Source organism: Elaeis guineensis, chromosome 8 (assembly GCF_000442705.2).
Source record: "Elaeis guineensis isolate ETL-2024a chromosome 8, EG11, whole genome shotgun sequence".
NCBI classification, from domain to species: domain Eukaryota; kingdom Viridiplantae; phylum Streptophyta; class Magnoliopsida; order Arecales; family Arecaceae; genus Elaeis; species Elaeis guineensis.
In genome coordinates, this window is record NC_026000.2 from 29,100,384 (window position 1) to 29,127,729 (window position 27,346).

The 27,346-nt window shown below is 35.5% G+C and overlaps 1 protein-coding gene across 3 annotated transcripts; it reads right to left on the reverse strand.

Annotated features, from left to right (window-relative positions):
* Positions 1-152: 152 nt before the first annotated feature.
* Positions 153-18,762, reverse strand: LOC105049779 (uncharacterized). Of its 3 annotated transcripts, none has more exons than XM_073261514.1 (9): positions 18,466-18,762; positions 15,257-15,392; positions 14,968-15,037; positions 14,769-14,862; positions 13,124-13,337; positions 12,003-12,077; positions 11,774-11,915; positions 7,956-8,126; positions 153-504 (listed from the first exon to the last, which is right to left on the reverse strand). In XM_073261514.1, the coding sequence occupies exons 1-9, from the start codon at positions 18,710-18,712 to the stop codon at positions 313-315; spliced, it is 1,341 nt and encodes a 446-aa protein (XP_073117615.1). In that variant the 5' UTR covers positions 18,713-18,762; the 3' UTR covers positions 153-312. The 3 variants fall into 3 exon arrangements, with proteins under 3 accessions (XP_073117615.1, XP_073117614.1, XP_010927829.1); XM_073261513.1 differs by having other exon boundaries at positions 12,003-12,158; XM_010929527.4 differs by lacking the exon at positions 12,003-12,077 and having other exon boundaries at positions 18,466-18,761.
* Between the last annotated feature and the right edge of the window lie 8,584 nt (positions 18,763-27,346).

The following is a 27,346-nucleotide window of genomic DNA, read 5'->3' on the forward strand; positions in this document are numbered from 1 at the left end:
GCTTGAAACTGAATTCAAAAGGAGAGAGCAATATATGATGCACATGGGGGTGGGGCGCGGGGTTCGGTTGTAAGAATCCTAGGTTTCTCAAGTTGTTGGATTTCTGCATGGAGGATTTTGAGAAAATATATAATACAACTGACACACCAAAAGAAAACATTTGAACTACACTTTTGATTAATTTTATTGTTGACATGAAAAAAGACAGTGATTCACATCAAAACAACAATGAGAAATAACAACAGTGACTAAGATAAGCATCAAGGTGGAAGATGATCTCATACCAAAACCAAACTACTCGTACATCTTCAACTACATCAGCTCAACCACCGCTCGTCCAACAATTTTCCCATGGTTAAGATCCTCATATGCACTATTTGCTTCCTCGAATTTGCATTTTCTTGATACAGTATTTTGGAGATTGAAAATGCCAGTCTCTGCAAGTTTCACCAAGTGGGGAAGATCTTGTCTTGCTCTCGCCCCATATGAACCAATTATCTTTATCTGCTCCAAAAATCATGATTATATATCAGATTTAGGTGAATAAAATGGATCAATAAAAAAAATACAAGATCACACATACGTACAGAGTAAATTATAAAAATTCTCCTGAGATTAGATAAAAATTATACTTACATCTGATAATTTGAAAAAGCTAGACTTACATCATTAAGATTTATTTTTAGTCTATATTTTAACCAATGCCACTAGTCAAATCGTTAAACTTAAATAGGATTTAAATGGCATGTCTAAATAAATTTATAAAATGACCATAATAACCTTGCATAATTTAATAACCAGTCTTTTCTCCATTTGAATCCATTCATCTTCTTTGTAGTAGACTTCTGTCACTCTCCATCCATGGCGGCCAAAGGCAACACCTTTCTCCCCTCCTCTCCCTCTTCTCCTTTACCGTAGCAGCTGAAAAACCACCACCCTCCCTAGACCGCCCAGAGGCCCAACTCCACTGCCTTGACATCGTCATCAGATCCCTCTCCAAGATCGTCTCTGCCCTTAAGTCCTCCCTCTTTGCCTGCTCCGTCCTACAATCCCACCATCCCCTTCCTCCCATTCTAGAGACTCTTCCCCCCTCATCACACAGCCGCCGCCCAAGCCATTGGTGCATGGCGACTAGACCCCTAGCTTCATTGTGATCAAGCATAAGACCTGATGGTCGAAGCAACTCCAATTCGCCGAAACTACGTCGATGGAAACCTCTGCCTCTACCACTATCATCCTCCTCTATGAGGATCTCAATAGCCTCAGCAAGTACTTTGTTGTTGGTGACTCCCAAGGGCGGGTCTACATCTTCTCCTCTATCAACAATATCCTCATCGAGCTCCCCTCCATCTCTAACTCCCTAATGGCCTCCATGCTCTGCTATTTTTCCTCCCGACGCTACGAGAGCCTCCTCTTTATCGGTCATGCTAATAGCTCGATCACTACCCACTGCCTCTAGGAGTTCGTTGCTAGCAATGATGACTAGGGCACTCTCTCTGTTGGAAACTTCCAGTCATTCGTCCGCAGCCCACTTGCATCCCCTTCCTATTCGTCTCTTTCTTTGTTTCGAGATTAGAGAGAGAAACATCATTAAAAAGATTAAAAAATATGAGAGTCCTCAGAGATACTTTCAACTTTTTATATTACATAAACAGTTTGATTGATGCTATTAATTTATATAAGTGTAAGTGTAGATTTTACAAACTATTGGGTGTAAGTTTAATAAACAAAAATCTCAGAAGGATTTCTGTAATTTACTCGTACACACACATTTTAAAAGATATAATGACTCAAAATTAATGATGGCCCATCCAAATTGAAAATCCAAACTATTGAACAAGATCTATATTATAAAGAAATGCTTAGAAATCAAATTCATATATTTTGATGATCTTTTATATATGCATCATGTTGGTGCAAAAATAAATTGTATCAATTGTACTACTAAAATAAAAAACATGATACGGCACATAAATTGAAAATTCACTTGATTAATCACAATCTACACATCTTACAACATGAGCAAATTCAACTTTCACTAAGTACTCATCATTAGATTATAGTAAAATAAAGCATTATGCCATTAAAATTGTTTATTTTTATACCAACTTGATGATTAGATTAGACTACCAAGATAAAATTCTATTTCTAGTAATTTTGTGTAGTATAGACCATATTTATTGGTTTAAATCTTAAATTTGGATGGCCCATCATTGATTTTTGATTGTTAACTCCTTTTTCAACAAATTAATGTAAAGCATGTAATCCGATTCTATACATATATGTACACATGTACATATTTTATAAACAATATGTATTTTATAAAGTGCATATATATGTATATGTAGTTGGACTACGCACTTTATGTTACCTCCTTTAAAAAGAATCTAATAATTCAAATCCAATGTTGGACCATTCAAATTCAAGATCCAAAATGCTAAATATGATTTGTACCATTAAATATTCTTTGAACCAACATTCATGCATTTTGACAATCTTTAACCTAATCATAAGTTGATATCAAAATTGATAGTTTTAATAGTATAATACTATATTTTACTATGGTCTAATCATCAAAATTTAGCGAATTTAAATCTACCCATGCTTTAAGATGCGTAGATCATGATTCATAAAGTAGGTTTTTGGTTTATCTGCCCTATCATGTATTTTACAACAGTAGCACAATTGATATCATTCATCTTTGTATCAACTTGATAGATAGGTTAAAAACCACCTAAAGTCATAACTTTTGGTTTCTAGGCATTTCTCTATGGCATAGATTATGTTAAGTGGTTTGATTTGAATGGCCTAACATTGATTTTAAAATTGTTAACTCTTTTTTTTTAAATATATATGTATGTATATATGTGTGTGTATTTTAAAATCATTAACTTCCTTTTCAAGGACGTATATGTATGTAAATATATGTGTGTGTACTGTGGAGGTATGCACAAACGCAAAAAAACAGATAACTCTACAAAATAATTATATTATCCCATTACCTTTTGCATGTTTGAAAAATATATGAGAGGAATTATTGTTGTTTCATCACGACAAAAATTCTTTAAAAATTAGTCATACATCAAGACTTCTGGCCACATCAAGTACAATTTAAAGCAACACACTCAGGATGTTAGCAAACAAAATGAAAACAAGTCAGAGAGAAGCCTAAAGGTAGCATATGACCAAAGCAGCATATGAATAAAGCAATAACTGAGGCTGTTGAAGATGAATGTTAACCCACATTCAGCAGGAAAGATCTGATATACCCAGAACTCATATGCATGGCAATATTTAATTAATAAATTGCCATAGAAAGGTCTGCAAGGCAGCACGCAGCCCATATTCCAACAGGATCTTTCGCGGCAGATTATTTTGGTAGATGCTATCTTTTGAGACACCTAATTTTTGTAGATGCTAGGTACAGATAATTTTGCAATTTGCATACCTGGACAGAACATGTAGGCACATGCTTCTGGGTTATCCAAGGTAATATGTTTTAGATGTGTTCATTGCTTGCCATTTCTATTGCTGAAGTAATTAGCTATCTAAACAGCTCAAATTGGGCCTGATATTGAACCATCTTTTGCAACTTCAATACATGATGCTGAATCAAGAATAGGTTGATTTATTTGTGCACTTATCACTAATTGCAGAGGCTCATTTATTTTTGCCTGTTCTTTTTGCTTCCCTGTGTGTCTAACTGTCCATGGTATCAATTCTGGGTTTTTTTTTCTTTTTTCTTTTTTTTTTTTCTTTTTGTGTGTGTGTGTGTGCGCGTGTGTGCGCGTGCGTGCTTTCATTTGATGTATATGGTTTTAAGTCATCTCAATCCTGTTAATCTTCTGAGGAAATACTCCAGTAGATTTTTTTTGAGTGCAAGTGGTTAATGTTGTTTTCTCTTCCAAGCTTTGTTGTGTCTTTTTGGATATTCTTAAGTTCAGGACTTTTTCAAAAAGATTAAGTTATTGACAAGTGGGCAACAGTGGGTCCAACTTAGACCAATATGTCTGATTGCCTATAGCAACTTATTGCTTCTTATTTGTGTAAGGCTTTATAATAGCTCAGCAGCTGTCTTTAAGGGTTTAGACACAGAATTCCATTCTTGTCACCTTATCTGCTGAAGCACTAGCGAATGCTTGTTATGTTATTTGGCCTCCTTTGTTCCTGTGTCACTCTCCATTATTACTTTGTTAGCACTGATACTTCTCTTAATATGCTTTTTTTAAGTGAGCCATCACCTTATCCTCTTTCTCCTGCTTTTTGACCCTTCTCTGGCATCGTCGTTATTACGACAGCTTGCAGTAGGCTGTTATATTGTGGACATAGGTAGGGATCCTCAGTTCCAACCTTCATTATTTCAAACCTAGGCTAACAATTCCACGTCCCTCACTCCCACTTCTAATTATCACCATTCTTTTCGCGACCACCATCTACAAACCATTGACTCTGATCCCTCTAGCTTGTGTATGCTGTGAGATTTATCAGCATTCCTAGTGATAAGAGGTTGTTAGTTGGGAGCCAAGTGCTCTTTAATTTAAATAGAATCTTATTTTATTTTTGCTAGCTATTAAGACACATATCTTATGTACATGGGTTGACAAAATCAAATAATCAAATGATTTTAAACAAGATTTTAAATCTTGTGAGATGAAGGTGTCCTGATTTCTCCATAAAATGGGATGCCCCACTGTCCTGCCTCATCCCAACAGCAATACCAATTGAGAGTCCCATAGGTACCCTCTCTATCTCTCTCCCCTTTTTCTTTTCTTTCCTTTCCTTTTTTTTTTTGTTCTTTCTTTTCTTTCTTCCTTCTTTCCTCCCATTTTCCATCTCTTTCTTTCTTTTCTCTTTCTTCTTTATTTTTCTTATCCTTTCCTTTACATCTTTCTTTTTTTCCTTTTTCTTCTTCTTTCTCTTTCCTTTCTTCTTGCTTTCCTTCTTTTCATTCATTTTTTTCTTTTCTTCTTCTTCTCTCAATAGAACATGATCAGATCATATCCAAAATTAGATCACCATGCTCCAACTCATTGGAGCATGGATCCACCACACCTCCCTCTTTCTCTCTCAAATTTTTATCACATAAAAAATACAAAATAAAGAGAGAATAATCTGAAAAGAAAAGAATAAGAGAAAACAATCTTTTCTCTTATCTTTTTGTTTCTACAAGACATCAACCTTTGGTCTCTTGATTGAAGACTCTTCTCCAAGGATCTTGGCACCTCAAACCACCCATGCCATCCTCTTTCTCCTCTGATTTTTTTATCTATTTTTCATCGATTTTTGACTGCCTATTTCATCTCATATGGGGCGGCAACTTTATATATGGCAGACTAGGTCATAAAATCTAGTCTAACAAGGAGTCTATTGGGCATCCAACTCTTGGACGCCCCCTCCCTCATAAATTTCATGGAGAGCATGAAAATAACCACAAAAGGGGTGACAAAAAGAAGGGATAAGCTTGAGAAAAGTTGGCGCAAGAGAGGAGAGAAGAGTCCTTGTGAAGAGAGACTCTTTCAAAAAAAGATAAACCTAAACCACTTTCCATAATTAGCCAAATCTTTTTCCATATTGAATCAAATCAAATCTGATTCAAATCTCTAGAATAAGTGGTGTGAGATAATATTCCTTGGACATGGATATCATAGAAAAATATCTAAAAATTAATTAGTGGGCATAGGCTTAAGATTTCTTAGGTGGCGCAAGAGAAGAGATGGAGTCCTAGTCTAACTAGGATTCTTATGTAGATTAGGTCAAACACTTTGAATCCAATCCAAATTAATTGCAACCTAATTAATGGTGATCCTAGTCTAACTAGAAGTCTAATTAAATCAGATTAAATCATATTTAATTCTAATTTAAATCCTAACTTAATTAGGAATTAGGTGCATATAAGTCCTAGTCAAACAGGGACTTGTTCTCCCTTGCAATTGGCTTATCCAATAAATTAATTAGACTTAATCCAATTAAATCTAAACTAATTTTAATTGAATCAAATTCAATTAGACTTGATCTCAGCCCAATTGCTCAATCAGATTGAGCCAATTAGCAATCCAATTACTAATCGATCCTCTTACAACACTTGCATTAGGTCAAACATCAATCACATTGATTGTTTAACCTTAGAATGATTTTCAATCATCGATTAACCATCTGATTAAGTTACAACCTCTTATGTGTATGACCCTATAGGTTCGAACCTAAATTGGTAGCCTCCCTTCCTTTCTTTCCTTTTTCTTCTTTTTTCCTTTTTCTTCTTTTTTTCTTTCATTTTTCTTTTCCTTCATCTTTCCCTTCCCTCATTTCTTTTTTCTCTTTTTCTCTCCACATAGATGAGTTTCAGAGTCTCAACACCATCTCAATCTCATTTTCTCACAGGAACGGGACTGGACAGGCGAGAAGCCTCTTATCTCACCAGAACTTAAAACCTTGATTTTAAGATCATTTGATGGCACATGGCTTTGTCTAGGAGCATAGAAGATTTTTGTCCAGTATAAAAGTCTTTCTCTTCGCTGAAATTTTCAAAATCCAGACATAGCCAATTCTTAGCCTTTGTCACCCACATCAACATTTTATTTGGTTTCATCACGCCATTTCAGGTTTCAAAGAATGTAGAGAAGGCAATATCAGATCGATGTATCCTATTAGTTGAAAGAGTACAAGTCTCGTAAGTCCAATATGCGAAGTTTAGTCAGAATAGATAGCAACACAATTCTTGCATGGCGGACATGGCTATGACATGTTCGCTCATATTTCTCCCCATTTTCTTTTGATTCATTCCCGATGTTTCTCTTTACAGTAACAGCTTTCTTCTTTATATGGAAAACAAAATTCAATGGTAATGATCTCATTCACATTCGAATGTTAAGAAGAAGTTACAAGGGCTATTTGAATTGAAACTCTGATATCATTTCTTATTTTTGAAAGGCTATGACATACAATGTGGCCTATCATCCTACTAACATTATTTATTATTTGGCTTCAGTATCACCTACAAACTAGGGGTTTGAGAATTGTCCACTTGCCAGTACATATTGTGATAGCTATTTTATTATAAAGACTGCACTAACAAATCAAAACTCCATAAACATGTGAAGATTGTTGAGATGGACCCACCAGTACATATTCCGATAGCCATTTCATTATAAAGGCTGCACCAACAAATCAAAATTCTTTAAACATGTGAAGAATATTGAGATCTGTTGCCATTTCATTTATGATCTTAATCAAGTTAAGATGCTATTTTCCTCAAATTCCATAAACAAGCAAAGAATATTGAGATCTGTTGCCATTTCATTTATGATGTTAATCAATTAGAGATGCTATTTTCCTTATAAACATGTGAAAAATATTGAGATCTATTGCCATTTCATTTTTGATTTTAATAAAGTTAAGATGTTATTTTCCTCAAATTCCATCCACTATATGCCTTGTGGAATTACCTATGAAGGGATCATGGTCGTATCCTTTGCGTGATAGAAGGATACTCCTTCCTTCCCAGCAACCATTGGATCATCCACTGCTCACTTTGAGATCTGCGCAGGTGGATGAATCATGGAGTTCGGAGTGCTTTGAGTTTTGTGAAGCAGATGATCCAACGGTTGCCGGGCACAAAGGAATGCATATCCTTCTTTCGCATGAAGGCTACAACCACATTCCTTTGTGAAGTCCTAGTCTACAAAACGTTCAGTTGTTCACAATAGAGTTTATATAAGCTTCACACCAAAGCCTGTGAAAGGGTAGAAAAACATTGAGGGTATATAGCCATCTTTATTCACAAGTTATGCCATGCGGTTTCTGTATTCTTTGTCATATGGAAAAGCACTGCATTGACCATATCACTTTGGTAGGTGCATAAAGTTATAGCAAACTGCAAATTCAATTGGCATTTACATGCAAAAAGAAAGAAAACAAAAAGATTTTGGATGATTAGTTATATGTAAACATCAACTTACCTGTCTGCGAACAAGACGAGTTATATCTACTTCACCCATAGCATTTGTTGGAGCAAGTCCTATCATAACAGCTTTCCCTCCGTCTCGTACACTTTTAGTGCACTGCATAAATGTTAATGGTTTTCCCAGTGCTTCTACCGCCACATCCACTCCCATTCCTCCAGTGATTTCCTATCAAGAATTAGCATTAATCATATCACTACCAAGCACATGTCCAATTATCTGAAGGAGACACTTGGTGCAAATGGTGAGAAAAAGCTCGACTCATCATAAATTTTTAAAAAACATTTTTGGACTGAAAAAAGTTTTGATACCTGAAAAGCCAAAAAGAAACAATTTTAAACTAATAACGACAAATATACTATGGAGTGGAGAATATTCTCCACATCATTGCTGTCAAGCAATGACAAAGAAACCTTCATTTTCTACATCCTACAATGTGCACTTAACACAGCATGACAAGTTAAAGCTACTTAGCTTGTGGAAATAACCTTGCGGATTGTCAATGGGATGACCATGTGCTCATTTATAATAGCATACGGAACAATAAAAAAACTTTCATAATGAGTAGCAGAGTTAGAAACACCAGAATAGAAGAAAGGGATGGAGCAGGGGAGGTGGGGAATGGGCATCATGGAGCATTATCATGTCCACTCTTAAATCAGAAAACAATGGCAATGCCCTCATAAATGATAGGCCTGGTAACTTGCTCTATAAAATCCTAACAAGTTTCACTTCTCCATTGTGCGACATCAAATTTTAAAGCTAACATAACCGTACAGCAAATATTCTGAAATGCCATTACTTTATACTGCATAAACCACAGTCAACAATAAAGGACCTATCTACTGGAACTGGAGAAAAGCATGAAGGAAAAACACAGAAGAAGAGAAAAAGAGCCTAGCTTCCATTATCAATCCTTCTGATTCAGACTGTGTGATAAAATAACACCCAGAGGGTGGTTCTTTCATCATTCTTACGTCCTAAACATCGTACATAGGTTGTTTCTCACTCTTGTTTCAACAAATCTTGATAATACAGCTAGTTCTCTTGAAAACCAAGCATCCTACAGAGGTTCATGGGTCAAGCATGAGAGTTTATAAATCAGCTACTTCATAGAAACTATATTGTTGCATCAAAAGGTTTACAGGCATTTAGCAAACTTGGAAAAGATGACCCAATTTCTATATCTTCTGATTGGAAATTTTATTGTTTCCTCACTACACAACCATACAGCAGGAAACACATTATTGTTTCTCGGCTTTAAGGCTCACATCAAGTGAGTTCCAAGTCCCTATTTTATATTTGAAGGATGCAGTTTCTAGTGAGAAGGGGATCCTGAATACAAATTTGAGTATAGAAACAGAAAAAACTAAAGAAGGCTCGGACAGTGATGAAAAGTGACTGATGATTATTTTCTGCATAAGAGGAACCAGCCATGCATATGGATTAATTTCATAGTATGAACAAAATGACTGATCTAAATTAATGAGATTAGGCTTGTTATCTATGATGACATAAATTTTCAACTCATATATATATATATATATATATATATATATATATATATATATATGTTGGGAAGCATATTTCCTATGCTCCCATGCATCACAAGCATTGAAAGGGAAATGTGCAGGTAACTTTAGGGAAGCATGAGATGCCTACAGAAATTTCTTTAGTTGCAAGTTTACTAGGAAATGACTTCCTTTTGTTTCTCACTTTTACAAGAAAATCTCCCATTACACAAATTGCATGTTCTATTCATTAGTTGTTACACTCTTTCACCTTGTGTACCGCTTCCCGAATATGTTTTCCCTCACTGGCAGCTATGTATCAATCTGAAAGACAAAGTACCCTGGTATTACATATTTATGACCAAAAGTAAGCCAAAAATGTTGAATCAAGGTCTGCTAAAACATGCCAAGCCAGCCAGTTTGGGGTGTACTGTACCAGACCCCTCGATTATCGGCATAGTTCAATCTCGGCATGGTTCATTCCGTCAATTCAAAATGGAGGGTGAGAGAAAAGGTGAGAGAGGAAGAGAGAGAGAGAAGCCGAGAGAGAGCAAGGGCTCAAAAGCCCTCTCAGCTTGTTAATGGGGAGTTCCCTGTTTCATTTTGAAACGGAAGAATCCTATTCTTTTTTTTTTACTGATGTCAATTCGAAATCGGCAAAAAATTGAAATTAACAAATGATTTGCTGACTCAACTAGTGAAAAAAAATAGGTACGTCTTAGAACAGCACGATACAGACCCGTCCCATACCATGCCAATCACCGATCAATATGAGTCCCAATACTGATTTGGTGAACCTTGTGTTAGATGACTCCTGCGCCACCAATAGAATACATCCTTCTTCTGAAAACCATCAAAGAAGCAAAACGACTATTCTAGTTTACAACCAAGAAACCCGTTGAGTCTCAGATTGTGCAAATAACAGCTTCCTCCTCATCTACAGTCCTTTGTTTGATAAACGAGAGAGAGAGGAGAGAGAGGAGGCATCGGTTAAATTTATACATATTTATACATATAAAGAAGCATATGCAATACAAAATAAACTAGCATCGTTATACAATTTATGTCTAACTATTAGAGTATCAATTGCATGAATGGCTAAGCGGACAAATACATACATCAACATATGATTGGATTGTGGGCACTGGTGATAAAGGTGGCAAGAAAGGACTTGCATCAAAATAGCACACACAATTGATAATCTGATCAATATTTACAGTTAGGATAAAGTGGCAAGACTGAACTATATACATGGAGCCAATGATATTATTAAGGACTGATATTAGGTAGAGAGAGAAAGAAGCACACGAGTTGCACAAGCTACTGAAGATCTGACCATATTTGTAAATGTTTGACCAGGTAGAAAAAGAATATACTCACACAGCTTGTGCAAATGATTGATTCAAGCAGATGGAAAGGTGAAGTGAAGAGAGATATTATATGCAAATGAACAGCAGCTGATGGTCTAATCCAACAAAATTAAGTGGAGAAAGAATGGAAAAGATAATAGAACTATGCTATGAGTGACAAAAGAGCTTATCAAGTTCATTGATAGCTAGAATAAACAGAGAAAGAAGGCATGGAGTTTGAGAGTTTGTATGTGTTACTTGACCCTACTTCTTAATTTATCTAGGTAGGTAAATGCGGAAAAAATCTCCATCATGTGACTTGCTTATGTGGACCATGATCAATCATAGATGTGGCTCTCTCATATGCTTGTGTTACATCAGAAAAGATAATCAAAAGAATCAAAGAAAAAAGCTGTAAAATAATATAAGCCCATTTTTTAAAGAACGGAGATATTATGGAACAAATATGTTGGTGTCTTCTTTTTGTAAGTCTTTTAATGGAGTAACAAAGCTCAAGGAGGATAAACTAAGGTCTGGCACTTCTACTATGCCATATAATATGCTACACTGTGAACACCTGACAGGAATAATAATCAACGTATCTATATGTAGTATATAACTCAGAAAGTTGATTTGACTATCTTACTGTAATTTAATACAGGTCTTTAACTAATCACTCCATCTAGCAAGCATCTCTAAGACATAATCGATGTGTGGCTTGATGATAATTCAAAGCATTATAAATATCTAATGAATGCAGCCCAACAAAAGCACGATTATTTTCTATTATCAATACAAATAAATCTAATTGTAAGACAAAAGAACAAAGAACAAAGCAAACACATAACTTGTATGGTTTTCTCATTAAACTATGTATCCATAACATTGCAACTATGAGACAGAATCCATTCATATTTAACCACAAAAGCTAAGAACGAAATATTCAGAAATTTACCTTGATCTTGTCAACAACATCTTCTTTCAATGCATTTACTGTGTGAGTTGCTCCAAGCATTCTTGCACTTTGAAGTTTTTCATCTAGAACATCAACTGCAATAATCTCTGCAGCCCCAAATGCCTTTGCGATCTGCAAACAACTGGTGTAAATAATCAAATCAAAACGGTGCAATACATGAATTCAAATCATCATAGGAAGTAAATATAAAAGCTGATTTGTACCTTACTTGCTGGAAGCGGGAGCGAGTGCAGAAGTGAATTCAAGTGCGGGTGCGGGCGCGGGAGTGGGTGCGGGAAACAGTCTCTCAAAGAAAAAAAATAGAACAAGGTCACCACAAGGAAGTAGGAGCAGGGTTTTGAGTTTCCGAAGCTGGTAAGCCACCCTAAGCAGAAGTTTCCAACTACTAAGATTTCTACTACATTATGCAATAAGGAATCCTACAATTTGCAATTCATATGCAAGGACTTCTATTAAAGCCTACTGGAAGAGAAGGCATAACCACATAAAGACTTGAATAATCACATCATAGTCAGAATTTAAAAGCCATATAGTAAATATCTAATATAAGATATTTTGATTTCCCTTTACTATTCATTCCTATTATGGAATGCATACTTTAACAATACAGGCACTACAAAACCCTCCCTGGAGGCATAAATGTGTATGCAATGGCTATAGATGTTTCATGATGTATCAACCAGTCACCTTCTCCTTCAGGAAGAATTGTTTAGTTTCAAAATTTATAGATGCGCTGGTCATAGTGAACAGAGTTTATATTTGATAGAGAAGCAAACAACATGCAAACACATTGTCACCAATTCATGTTATCTGTGGAAACATGCAAAACTACGCATGTGATAATGTAAAGGAAATGAAATATTCACAATATTCATAGATTAAGCAGACAGCATGTTCACAAGAATACTTCTACTTATTCCTAGCATTTGAAAGTAATACTTACATAACTGGTTCCAACTGATAACTTGTAGCAAAGCCAATAAATTCAGCCACTCAGTTAATAAATTAAAAAGGTCACCTAGAAACAATTTTTTTCTAGACCATGGATTGATAAATTGTTAGCATCAAATACAAGAATGAAATCATACAAAATCATGTAGTACTTAAAACTGAAAAGGAACTTTTCTTGATCCACATTTATATGTTTATAGTTTGAATTGCAGGGAGTCAGACAAATTAAAGGTTGAAGGACTTTAGTGATTCTAAATCAATGCAAATTCCCAATTTTCCACCAGAATATCACTGATTTGGGTACAACTGCAAAGTATAGCATACAACTAGTGGATAAAATGGAGAAGCTGGCAATCACATCCAAATGTAGGTCATCACCTTGATCCAACACCACCAACTCCAATTACAGCAACTGAATCACCAGCTCGCATTTCAGCTGCATGTCTCATGGCACCATAGGCGGTGAAGACTGCACATCCTAGAATTGCTGATTCGGTGTACGGCAGTGAATTAGGAAGAACAGCCAATGCATTAGCTGGCACAACACAATATTCAGCAAGTCCGCCCATGCTGTACATGTAGACCGGCTTTCCTAGGTAATACAACAAAAAATAATTAAGTAAAATGTAAAGGATATTTCCATAATAGGGCAGTAACATTAAGGAGGTGTTTGGTTTGTAACCGAAATCGGAATGGGAATGGAAATCAGAATGGTTTGGAATCGGAATCAGAATGACCAAATCCTCCGAAGCGTTTGGTTCGTGACCGGAATCGAAATCGGAATTTGAATGAAAATTTGAATCCATAGAGGAGAGTAGGGATTGAGTTCTATATGGATTGAGCCATTCCCATTCCACCCTGGAATCGGAATCGGAATGGGACTCCTCCCAACCAAACGGTTGGAATGGGAGTCACCCATTCCGATTCCAGACCCCCCACTCCCCCCAACCAAACACCCAATGGAATTGAGAAAGTGTAACTCCACAATTGGGGAACCATATGAAATAATTTCCAATCATACTAAAAAAAGTTAAAAAGGGAAGACTGACAGCTAGTAGAAAGGTGCAAGGTTTCTTATTTAACAACCTTCATCAAAAAACAAGAGGACATATTTTATAGCTGACAGCAGTAAGACAGCTCTAGCCACATTTTTGAGCTTATGACAACTGCTCCCATAGTGCTTCTCAGGTCAAAGGTTACTACAATTTCTGAATGGTGCCTTCTTTTCTTTTTTTTTTGTGTAATTCTATGCATTCTTCATACTGATAATCCATTTCCTCTTTCTTGTTTCCCTTCCGATAAGCATTACACAGAATCTAAAAAGTGAGAGGTCAGACTGCACATGCTTACTCAATTTTGTCCATTTCATAGTTGTGAATTATATATTACCGGCCAAACCAGACTCTCTGAGGGATGACCATATGAGATAGAAGCCCTCACCTTTTTTCTCTCGCAAAAAAGAAAGACAAGGATTCCATGTTTTGAGTTTAAGACCCCACAATTCTTCATTCCCTATAATTCTTTCTAGAGTATGCCACTTGTAACTTTCTAGTTACATATCAAAATTTAGTTTGTTAGTGGTTATTTCTTTAATATTACTAGAGGTAGTCTCTCTTCCCCTTCTCTATGGGGAAGGTGAATGTGAGACCCTCTAATTCAAGATCTCTCTCTCTCTCTCTCTCAGGTCATAACTTTCAACAAATTTGTTTGAGGGGGGGTGGATGGTTTGTGGGGGGGGGGGGGGGGGGTTACTTTGGAGAGGCTGATGCAAAATCCCACCTACTTTCAGTACAGTGATGGTGGGACTCAAACCCAGGCCGCTAGAACCTGACCTTTACTAACTTTACCAACTCTTCCAGAGGCATCTTCATGGACAAATCTTTAACATGCCTTTCTCTAAATATAGAATATTGTCAGTACAGCAAGATTAGAATTTGAAGATAGTAAATTGTTCACTTAAAGCAAAAGCAGCAATAATCTCAATAAACAATGGAACATATTGAACTTAAATATGAACTAGTACCATTGCTGCGCAGAAATAGTCGGGTTTCACCATCATAAAGTGTTCCCTTTGCACGATTGTAGGCAAAAAAAGCCTCACAAAGATCTTCCTGACCCTATTGGTGGAATCAAGTTAAATTCTACTCAGGGGTACAAACCTGATGACTCATGAATCAACATATGCAAAGCCAAAAAGAAACATCATGTCTCTACAAATCTACCTTCACACAGAAGCAGCAGTTACCACAAGGCATTATAAATGCTCCAACAACATGACTTCCAATAGGGAACCTGAAATTTTATACCAACAAAGCTGGATAATAATTGCATCTGACATGATAAATTTTTTAAACTACTTCAAATGTTTTATCAAGTAATGTTTCAAATACAGAAATATATTAAAAATTAGAAAAAATGTTTTATCAAGTAATGTTTCAAATACAGAAATATATTAAAAATTAGAAAAACAAATGTTATCATTGTTCAAGAATTTCCTATTTGTATATTTACCTCTTTATAACCCCAGTATCCGTGTGTGCACCATGATCAACAACCTCTCCGGTTATTTCATGACCAACAACACAAGGGCTTGAAAAGGGAAGTTCACCTTTCATGACATGAAGATCAGAATGACAGACTCCACAAGCTGCAAAGGATATTGAAGGTAAAATACAATTCTATAGCAGGATACTAAGAATAAAATATACCATGATAAAGAATTCCCAAAGGCAATTACTGCCAACTGGAACTTTGTTAGCATGCAAATGAACTTCAAAGAAGAGGAAGTAAGAAATTTGAATGCACCTAGAGGGACAGGTAACATCAAAGCCAAATTTAATAATGTATGACTACATGAGAAATGAATCTTATTCCAACTACTCAAGCTGCATTTGCAGATCCTACTTTACCAGTTGATTATAGGACCAAGTATCATGAAATAGAAAGAAGTATTTAGAGAATATCAAATGATTAGAAATTAAATGACAGCACATTGCTACAACATATATGAAGATGTATAATATTATTCTTATAAACTAAAGCTAAGTACGATAAAATTTGTATAATAAACAGGCTACTTAATTTTATTTTGTTTTCACACTATTTCAAGGGCAAGCTTTAAGTCTTAAGATTTCTGAATATGGTTTTCATAAATGAGCTGCAGTTAAGGATACTAATAGTATGTGTTGTTTATTGACAAGATAATGTTAATGGAACCAGTTTAGATTCTAAACAATGGAATTATGGACAAAATTCAAATGCTTGTGGCGCATTAATGCAACATAGACAAAGGTTACATAATGTGAATTTAGCAACATAGGCAAAGATGACATAATGTGAATTTAGTGAAAAAAAGGAAAGAACTAATTAAAACTGACACCAACTCAAAATCAATTGTCATCATAAATCTAGAATCATCCCTCCATTATATTGAAAAGGAGCACCAAAGGTCGAAGGTTAAATTTGTGATTTTGTTACCATTGCCAGTTTACATGTAAAAGAATGGCTGCAAGAGAATCTAAAACTTAAAGACATAAAATAGAAGTCATGGACCCAAGAAACTATTATTGTGGAAGGGCTGAAATTGAATGATATAAATAGTGACAGAGATGTTTTATAAGTTTATTCAATAATTGCATCGTAACAACAGCATTAGGAACCATGGTGCTGGGTGCAAGGATCTTGAATTCAGAAAATAACAACACAGAGAGTTCATCAAGAACTTGAAACAATTTGGAAAAATCAAAAATTAAGAAAAAAACAGAAAAGGCTAAAAATGCTATTGGCATGGATAAAAATTATAAATACAAGAATCAAAGAGGCAAGAGTAAATGAATAATAAATAGTAGCAACACTACCACCACCAAAAACAATAAATAAAATCGGCATGGATATTCCTTGAAGAAGTCATAAGTAATTCCCAAATAAAATGAAAAATTAATTAATAATTGAAAAAACTCTAGATTGACTCCATAACTGACTGTAATTTGGTGAATCATATGGCTAGTGGGAAAAAAAATGTATTGAACAATTCAGGGTTGTTAATAATTGCGAGAATATTATTTCTAAGCAACATCAGCATAATCATTTTTGCTTGATTTCAATATTGTTTTCATACAAGATTTGTTTTGAAACCTTAGAAGCCCTGTGGTGAGAAGAATTTTCTAATAGGGAACAATGTGGTGTGCAGTTGATGGAATGAAGAGCACTGAGCACCAAATAAGGATACACAACAAAAGTTAAGTGGGATGAAGCATGTCATGGGGATAAAGAAAAGGATTATTGTGGGTGACAAGAAGTTGGTAGAATTATAAAGTTATCTAGACAGAATACTGGTAACGAGGGGCAAAACAGAAAGGCCAATGTATTGGTTGTAAGGATGCAATACTTGAATTAAAATGAACATGGAAGGATGCTTAAAGGAAATGCATTTTGTCCTTTAAAGTTCAAAGCACAAATACAAATAAGCAAGGGTAGGGCTACAAAATAATGTAAAATAGTATTCCATTATGTTCTAATTGGGTCATACAAAGCTAACAAAGGTTTCAAGTTGGAATTCAACTAACATCAAAGAAAGTTTTGTAAAATAATTATTTAAAAAAGGACACTTGGATTTCACCAGTCAATATTTGAAGTGACATAATGGACAAGAAGGTTCAAATCAGGGACCATCTTTAAGCAATGGATAGGGAACGTAAGTGTTGCTTAAGCATCTCTAATGTGCAACAAAGCTCCAGGGTTTTCTAGAATCAGCAAAAAGGATTTCACAAAAGCTTGAAGGAATTTTTGCAATGATGGAGATTGCTGCAGTTGCTCAAGTATGATTTTAAGGAACCTCTAGAGCATGTGTACCTAGTGAGGTAGTGTGTGGCTAAAGAATGGAAACTAATATTCTGGTAAATTCCTTTCGAGGGAGATTTTGGTATCCTACCACATGAGACAACCCAGATTGGGTCTTGGTGAATAGGGAACTCCGGAACTCTTTGGGGGAAAAGAACACAGGCACAGGCGGCACAAGCTAGTAACACAGGCTTGAGAAGAAGAACAAAAAGAGGAGAAAAAGAAAAAGGGATGTCTCTTCTTTCCCTTGTATTATAACCCTATTATAATGTTAAACTTTGTAAGAGAAAAGTAAAATCAGTAAAAGGATTGGTATATCATAGAAAGATGGAATAGAAAGAGAGACAACATAATTTTTTAGAAAAATGACAAGACTGACTCCTAGCTATTCCGGCTATGATTATTACAAATCCAGAGACCCCTCCTCCCTAAATGGAATATTCCAACCTTTTCTTCCCATCAAAGATGTGGCTATCATATTCTCCAAACAAAGAGCACCAGATCCGAGATCCCACTCAAACCAGTACCGGTAGCCATAGCTTGTTCCTAGCTTTATTGGAAAGTTATTGCCTGTTCTAAGGTAGTCTTCTACTTCAAAAGGAACTCTATTTGTTATCATTTGACGAACAAAAGGGAGCAAGATTCTTTCTTTATGTTGTTATCTACGGTGAAATTAAAAGGATAACCAGCAATGGATCAGATCTTGAAGCAAGGTACGACAGACCAACTACTTACAGCCAATATAGAAATCAATTAAGTGGTTCAGCTATCAAGTTGAAAACCCAGATGAATCCAACAAATTAGGAGATAGGATTAACAGGTTTCCAGCATAAACATGGAAAAGAATTCAAGAACAAGGCTCAAAGAAAAGGATTCGTGACCTTTGGTTTTGATGAGGACCTCGCCGGCTTTGGGGCGGGGCATGTGGAACTCCTCGATGGTGAGGGGCCGGTTGGGCTCCCAGAAGACGGCTCCCCGCATGAAGGATGGGCCGCCGGCGACGTGATAGCCTGCGGCGTCGATCCTCTCCTCCTTGGGGGCAGCGCCGGAGAGCGATCGCCAGAGAGAGGCGTGGGGCTTGGGGTGCCTCCAGAGGAGAGAGCGAGAGACCGAACGAAAGAAAGCCATGGGAGGTGGGCGGGGCGAGAGAGAGCGAATGGGCCTCTGAGTGAAGGATGGGGAGTATTTTAAATGTTTGGTGGCCGGCTGCGCCGCGAGACTTTGGGGGGCACCGTGACATTGATGGGTTTTGGCCTGATTTGTTAATTGTCAGGCTTGCGGATGGATAAACACGGAAGTCGCCATGAGATAAGCCGTAAAGACTAAACAATGATGCTATCCATGAACAAACTGCATGTAATATATATAATTTTTATGCACTTCTTACCTGCAAGTGATCACAAGCGTAGACATGGCTGATCCACATGGGTACCAAACAAGGCCAAGCTTTCCGCTCGACATGTGGATATTGATATTCGAGAGCAAGCCCGATCAAATCCATATCCAAGTCATTAAGAAATTATTAATTGTTATGGTTGATCCATTTGAAGTTCGAGGAGTTTTATCCTTTCGGTATCGGAGTCCTGATTCATTGCATGAAATCCAATCCTTCTCTCACATTGAATTAAGGTTCAGATATGTCGTATTATTTTCCTCTATCTCTTTGTTATTTTTATTCATTATTTCTTTCCAACTTTAATTTTTCAGATGAATTGGTTTCTTTTTTCTTCAATGTGTATCTTTCTTATTTTTCATTTAATATTTAATTTTTGTTAAAAAATTACACCTTGTAGCACAATTAGCATAAAAACATTATGATATATAATTTTTATTATGCCATAGTATCATATTTTAATATAATTGCAAAAAGGGAAAAAATATATATTTCATAACCATGCAGGATATATACTAGTTTGCTTTACTATTTATGAAATGAAAACAAGATAGTTAAATTATATCCCCGGTGCATGAAGGTGGTGACTGAAGGGTAGACATCAAAATTTGATGAGGATGATCATCATGTGAGAACTTTTTTTTGGCACGGCAATAATGAAATATAAAGTGAGCTAGCTTTGGCACATGGACATTGATAATCATAAAAAAAACCCGACCCTCCATCGGTTCAAACTCTTGGCATAAGTAATAGCTGGACTTTCTATTGCTGGTGGTTTTCCTCAGGGGTTTTTTAACATGGAACTATGGCTAGTATTCAGAATTTGGCACTAAGGGCATTGTAGTACATGCAATTTTGTTTAAAATGAATTTCGTCATTGCAAAGGAGAATATCTAATAACATGCATTTGTGCCTACATTAGTATTTATATAGGTGTTGCTGCTAAACTCTGATAGAAAATATAGCCGGAGATAGGTCAAGTATGGAGAAGGTGGTGCTCTCACTCTGGGACACCTACAAAAATATCTACTTACTAAACAGTATTCGACGAAAGATCCTTCGATTCTTAAGTTAGCTGGGTCATAGAGTATAGTTAAAAGAAAAAACCAATGAAGAAAGAAGGGAAAAGGTTGTGTTTGCCTTCTGTAAGAAAAACTCACTCCCAATCTCCCTTTTACTTCTTATATGGAGGATTATCTTTTACCATTACTTGTAAATTTAGACTCCTTTATCCTTGAGACATGAGAGTTACCGAATTGGTCGAGATATTAGTGGGTGGTCAATACACCTACCATTATATAGCTATGGACAGTTAATTTTGAGTAATTAATATGCCTTTCATGCATCGTAACTGTATCCATGACCTCTAGTATCCCGAGTTATTGGTTATGATTATTGTGGCTAGTAGGTCGGTAGGATTTTGAGCTCCTAGTTGGCAGGTTACCAAAGTTTTTTGTTGGTTCAAGTTTCTCATAGCTAGTTGCATAAGGTAGCTTCAAACTACTTGCATATACTTAACTTATCGGTGTAATCCCATAAGACCTTCGTAGTTGGGGGTGATTATCAGATTATTGTTGAGAACTCTTTGCGGGAACCATCCGAGGTCAAAAAGCCTAGTAGATACCTTAAAAATTGCCCCCCACTCTCAGACCTAAGATAGTTTTATCATCTCAAGTGAAGGGAGTATTGTAATTATGGTTTCGACCTTAGTTTTTGGTATGATCCTAACGAGTCATTTTTTATGCCATTCTACATTTATTGCCATCTTGGAAAAGGGATATCACTTCATAAGTCTCATAACTATTATAGTGGATGATGATTGATGTGAGGTGACATATCATAATTATTTTGAATGATTCAGTGATCTTTGCGATCGTTCTTGGGTTGATTGCAACATGCCACATGTCAGGATAAGATTGGTTCTGAGGTATCTCTCATGGATTCATCTCACGTAGCATCATCATAAGATGGGTACGATGAAGAGTCATGAATTTTTTGTGGTGTGGATGCATGCCGCATGTCAAGATCGACTTTTTGCAGTACATCAACATGTCAATCTAGACCATCCAAATATCATATATATAATAGCTTCCCTTTACTCCATTTGGGATTTTCTTCTCTAGTCAGATCTTTAGCCGAAAGAGGATTTTTACTCCCTTCTATTTCCTCCAATTCTTTGCTTTTCTTCATTTTTTCTGGCCATTTTTTGCAACTTTCAAAGGATATTTCTTTCTTCTCTCTTTTTTTCTATTGCTTATATATTTTCTTTGTGTTTCCTTCAAATCTTCTTCGTTTTTCTGTTCCATTCTCATTTTCTTGTCTTCCTCCCTTTTCTTTTTAATGTCAAACCCTAGAAACGAGTTTGGAGATGAGAGTCACCTAAGGGACCACAACTCTCAGCCTCCACTTCTCTAGAAGAGGCCCAGGGATAAACCTCACCTCAACCGAAGTAGGCTCTTTGTCCCATCAGAGCATTCCTCGATTTGAAGATCGAAAAGTATAATTTTCGAGCATTTCTCTAATCTAGGGAATAAAGGGTGCATGTTGACAGAAGCTGATTTGGAGAGATTGCAGAATCAATTTCACATTTCAAGTCAGTAGCAGCTTTTAGTCCTGAGTCCAAAAAATCGAGTGACTTTTGGTCTAGAGGGACACATCAGCATTTACAAAGAGTTTCTATGATCTGACCTCCATTTTTCTCTTCATCCATTTATATGTAATATTTTTGATTTTTATCGAATCATCCTCACTCAAGTCACTTCGAATTCCATTCGGATACTTTGCTCTTTTATTTTCTTTATGATATCCTCTACGTTAGGTTGAGGCCATCTTTTTTTCGAGCCCTCGTATTCACCACCAATAATGCATTACCAAGCTCCCTTCTTCAATTCATGGGCGAAAGAATCAATTTTTCTTCATCTCAATCGACCACCCCTAGGGCTTTAGCTAGGTCTGGGTGAGCCCAGTCATTCCTCAAATTAGAATCCTCAGGTCCTCATGAGGATGAGGAAGATTTTCACATTTTGCTTAGTGCTCAAGTACCGCCTCAGCAACAGTTACTGACTAAGCGAAATTTATGTAATGCCAAACTGAGTCTAGTTTACTCCCTCGGTATAACTTTAGTTCTTCTACGATTATCATAACTATTCTCTCATATTTTTTATTAACTTTTTTGCTCAATTTTGCGGTCAGAAAGCCTACCACTGAGATGATTAGAGTGTAGCAAGGAAGAGGTCAGGATCTTTGTGAGAAAATTCTTCTTAGGAGACCTTGACTTTGAAGCAGCTGGTAGAATCTAGTTCTCAAGAATAGAGGATAACGCCATCGAGGATGACTCACTACCTATCCTGAGGTTTGGGGCTTCGAGCTCTACCCCAATGAAAGTCGATCATCGAGGCTGCACTAATCAGAGCAGTTGCACTTGCACCCTTAGAACCAAGTGCATCCTAAGCCCTTTTTCCACCTCTCCAGCATTTATCGATGTTGAATCTTTTACTGCATCCTTCGATCAATCATTGGGCGCTATCTAAGGAGGGACTCCACAACCCTCCTCACATCCTGCCAACCATCCTCCCTTGGCTTCGTCTGAGAAAAGTTTCATTGCTCCAAGAATGAGAGTTCAAGCTAGTGATTTCGGACTCTACAACCATTAGCTCAATTGAGAGCTAATCATGAAAATAATTTTGCTACCAGTCAATTGGTTGGAGAGAAAAGTTGGTCCTCTAGATGAGATTATTTCTTCTTGCTATCGTTGCTTCTCGAGGTCATACTTTCTTTTCTCCTTTCTTTCTTTTTCTTTGATGCTTGATCGTTTTACTCAAAAATATTTTTCTATTCTTTCATAGCTAACACATGATATTACTGTTCCACATGAGAGGCCGGTCAATTTTGGCCAACTCAGCCACTCAAGATTGCTAGGCTGCTGAAGTTCAGGCCGAAGTCACTAAAGAGCTCCTAAGATTGTTGAGGAGTGGGAGAGGAAGAACAAAGAGAAGGTTACTTGGCTTAAGGCCAAGCTTGATATAGCATGGGAGGAGACGGTTGCACTTGAAGCGCAAGTGGCAAAAGAGAAGAAGGCGACTACTTCTTCCAAGAAACTATCACCGAGCTTGATCTTTGTAAGCCAATACTAATGACCTCGGAGGGATAGCCAGTTGTTGCTGAAAAGGCTGCCAGAGCTAACGAAGAAAGAGCAGCTACTATTGAGGTTGTTGTTTGCGACTTTGTTGCTCGAGCAATTGTTGACTTCAAGGAATCATAGGATTTTGCTGAGGTGGTCATTGAGGGATTAGCAGAAGTATATTAGTTGGGCTTTGAAGACTATAAGGCTTGGGTAGCCCAGTTATATCTTGAGGTTGATCTAAGCAAGGTTAGAGCTGCAGAGAAAGTTGAAGAGGAGCCAACATCCACTACTGCTAGGCCAAATACCTCTTCAGAGGCAAATGCTGAGCCTTCTTTCTTTGCTACTTTTAAGGTCCAAACTTAGATTAATATTCTTTTCTTTGTTGTTCTTATTTTGCCTTTTTGTTGTCGACATTATTTCGAGCTTGTAAGAATAATTTTCTTCAGCAATAAAAATTTTCTTTTCACTTTCATTTGTCATCTATTTTAAGAAGTCATTAACCTCAAAATTTTTGAATGAGTCAGAGTTATTGTTCCTCCGAGGAGCTTCTGAGCTCATAGTCGAATAAATGTCAAGAATGAAATTTTTCATCAAAATTTTAAGTATCAAGATCGGATTTGTACTTCTTTCTGTTAGCATACTTTGTAGTCAGAAAAATTTTAATATTATATGCAGTTGAGTTTTTTTTTTATGTGTGTGTGTGTGTGGTTGGGTTTCAATTGACCTTATCCATACTTAGATGTTATCTCACAGTTGTAACCCTTTCACGGCAGGATCCTAGCCAACCAATTTAGTCGAGTATTAATCGACCATTGTGTATATATACATGTATATTTTCTTACTGTGGTCGGATATCAGCCAACCAAATTAATTGGCATATGGCCGAGTATTATAGACCATAACTAGAAGACCTTCTTGAGTTCCATAGTGAATCAAATTAATTATCACTTTTTATTGGGTAAAGTTATACATAAGTTTGCTAAAAAGCACTTTGAGTAATTGATACAAAAAAAAAAGACTTACTAATAATACATCCGAAGGTTCTTGAAGTTGCAAGTTCATGTTATTTGCGAACCATCAAGATTTTAAATTTTGTAAGCTCTTGATCGAATTACGTCCTTAATTCTATAAAAACTTTTCTAATTTGGAGATAACTTTTCTAATTCGATTGGCTTTGACACTTCAGCCCATCTTAAGATAAGATCCCTTGGTTGAAAAAATTTTGATTTAATCCAAGTATTGTAGTAATGGGCTACTTATCATTGATACAATACCATTCTCATCTTTGCTTGCCTTCATATTTCTTCAATTAGGTCGAGGTCGGCAACGTCGATGATCTGAGTTGCTTGATTTATCATAATGTTCAATTTTTGTTGTAGGTGAATCAATTTCAATCAAGATCATAACCTCAGTTCCAAATGCTAAGTTAAATAGAGTCTTCCCAATTGGAATCCAATGAGTGGTTCAATAGGCCCATGGGATGCTATAAAATTCATCCACCCATAGCCCTTTAGCCTTGCTCAACCTTATTTTAAGGCCCTGTAGAATAGTTCTATTTGTCACTTTAGCTTCTCTGTTTAATCCAGAATGTCTAATCGAGGTTAGTTTATAAGTAATATAGAGCTCCATATAAAATTTTTTGAATCTAAGATTGTCAAATTGTCATCTATTATTTGTGACTATAGCTTGCGGTAGCCCGAAACAACCTATAATTGATTTTCAAAGGAAATCTCTAATTTTCTTTGGATGATTCTGCTTCTACTCATTTGGTGAAGTAATCAATTGCAATGATAATGAATTTTTATTACCCAGTCATCTTTGAGAATGGACCAAGAATATCGACACCCCATTGAGCGAATGATTATGATGCCAAGATTGGGGTCAGTTGACTTGCAGGTTGTTGTTGAATATTAGTATACCTTTGACATCAATCACATTTGCGGATAAGATCCGTCACATTTTGTTGGCCTAAAAATTCATCACAAATAATTTTTATGATTGATTTTGTGATGAAAAAATCCATCATTGAAAATGTAGTCACAAAAAAAATTTGTGATAGAAATTTCTATCATAAATTCCATCACGAATAGTAAATGATATTCAGAACAAAATTCATCATAATTTGTGACAAAATTTTATGATAGAAATTTGTGATAGATTTATGATGACAATTTATGATGGATTAGTGATGAAAATTTATATCAGATTGTTCATCATAATATTCGATCACTGATCTGTCACAAATCTATCACAATATTCAGAACAAATCCATCATAAAATTCTATAAATCCATCATAAAATTCCATCACTAATTTATCATAACATTCAGAACAAATCCATCACAAAATTTTGTTATAAATTTATCATAAATTCCATCCCAAATCCATCACTAATTCACCCTTAAATCTAATTTTTTTTCAAAAATAATCCTAAAATATCTAATAAACCACTCAAATATTCTTCATTCATTCATTTATAACATTATATTATTCTCAAAAACTATAAATATCAAGATAAAAATTAAAATTATTTCATAGTAGCAAAATATTACATTAAGTTTTCTCAAAATATCTCATAATAAAATAATTTAGAATCCAAAATAAATTATCACACATCTAAATGGTCATGATCAGGCTGAAAGGCATGTGATTGGTTGAGTTCCGACATTATAGCATGAATTATTTTCTTCATCTTTTCCGACATTACTTTTTCATTTGAACCATGTCCCACTGTAGCTCTTGGTATACCTCTTAACATATCTCCTCTCACCATTAATCATGATGTTATGTAATTAAGTGCTGAACTTGCTTCTCAATAAGATACTGCGTTGAAGAAGTAGGATATCTTGATGTTGCTGAATAGAAACTAGCAATAAATTTTAATAATAGCTTAGGATCTTCCCTAGACCTAAATCTATATAATCTTTCCATATTTGGACCCCAGTTGCTTGGACCTATGCATTTTAGGTTGAGACGAGATATCTAAGTCATACTTAACTATGAGAGTAGCAGAATATTCTTTCTAAAACTATAAGAAATATATTAACTTAATATTCATTATAATATATTGATAAATAATAAATTTATCATTAAGTAGAATAAATAAACTTATCGAAAGTTTTTTGAACTTGTTGTCCACAAAGCTATCCGAATTTTTCTTTATTTGTGAGTTTGCTCAAATACCTCAAGTTGTATTGGTGGCCTACCCAACTCCATAGTCTAAAAAGGAGAAATAATAAAATTATGAGAAAGTGTATATAAATAAATAAATAACTGAATGATAAATATTCTAAAGTAAAAAAATATAGTTTAATGCATCATTTTTTTTATGTGTAAAAAATATGATTGAACCATCTGTATATTTGGTGATCTACCATCCTTCTTTATCATCTGGTTCTTACGTGCAGCTTCTGATTTATTTTTTTATTTTAGAGAATTCTATATATCAATCAACTTATTCCAAACATCTGATGCGATCCTAATAGGCCAATGACCTTTGGCCTCAAGAATATCCTCTTTATCTCCAACCTTCTTTAAGGCATCATTTCTTGCTGGATTAAGCATACTAGAAAATCATCTCTTAGAAGTCTGCTCCCGTACATGCTTAACCTCAGAAGTTTGATCATCAAGCCATGTGTATTTCTCCTAACAAAACTCAAAAAGATATAACTTTAAAAAAATTATCATAAAAGAAACTAAATAATTATTTTATCCAAATCTAAATTGACTAAGTAATTTATTATTTCATAAAATTCTGGCAGAATCTCTCCTAAAATATGAACATTTATCAAATTTTAAATCTGCATTACAATTAACATGCTACTTCCAAATTAATTTCTCAAATACAACATAATTTTATTAACACAAATATTATATATTTACATCCCAAAGATTACACATTCACATCACATGGGTCATCTTTCAAATCAAAATGAAAGATTTTTCTTAATTATACATAATTATTTAGAGGTGTTACCAAATTCCATCAATATTTTTTCAATCCTTTTTATTCTTCTTCTTTCTTTTGCTCTTAAACTGTAAAAGATTATCTGAAATTTATTCCATAAAAGGTTATAAATTTGTATTGGCACCATCGTCTCTTTCTCTTAAGATTGTGAGAAGTACTGTTTCATTATTAGATAATGACACAAGTTACTGAAGAATCAACAAAGCTGTGAGAAATCAAATAAATTATAAAATATAGTTTAAGATACATAAATTTATATATTAATATAATACATATACAC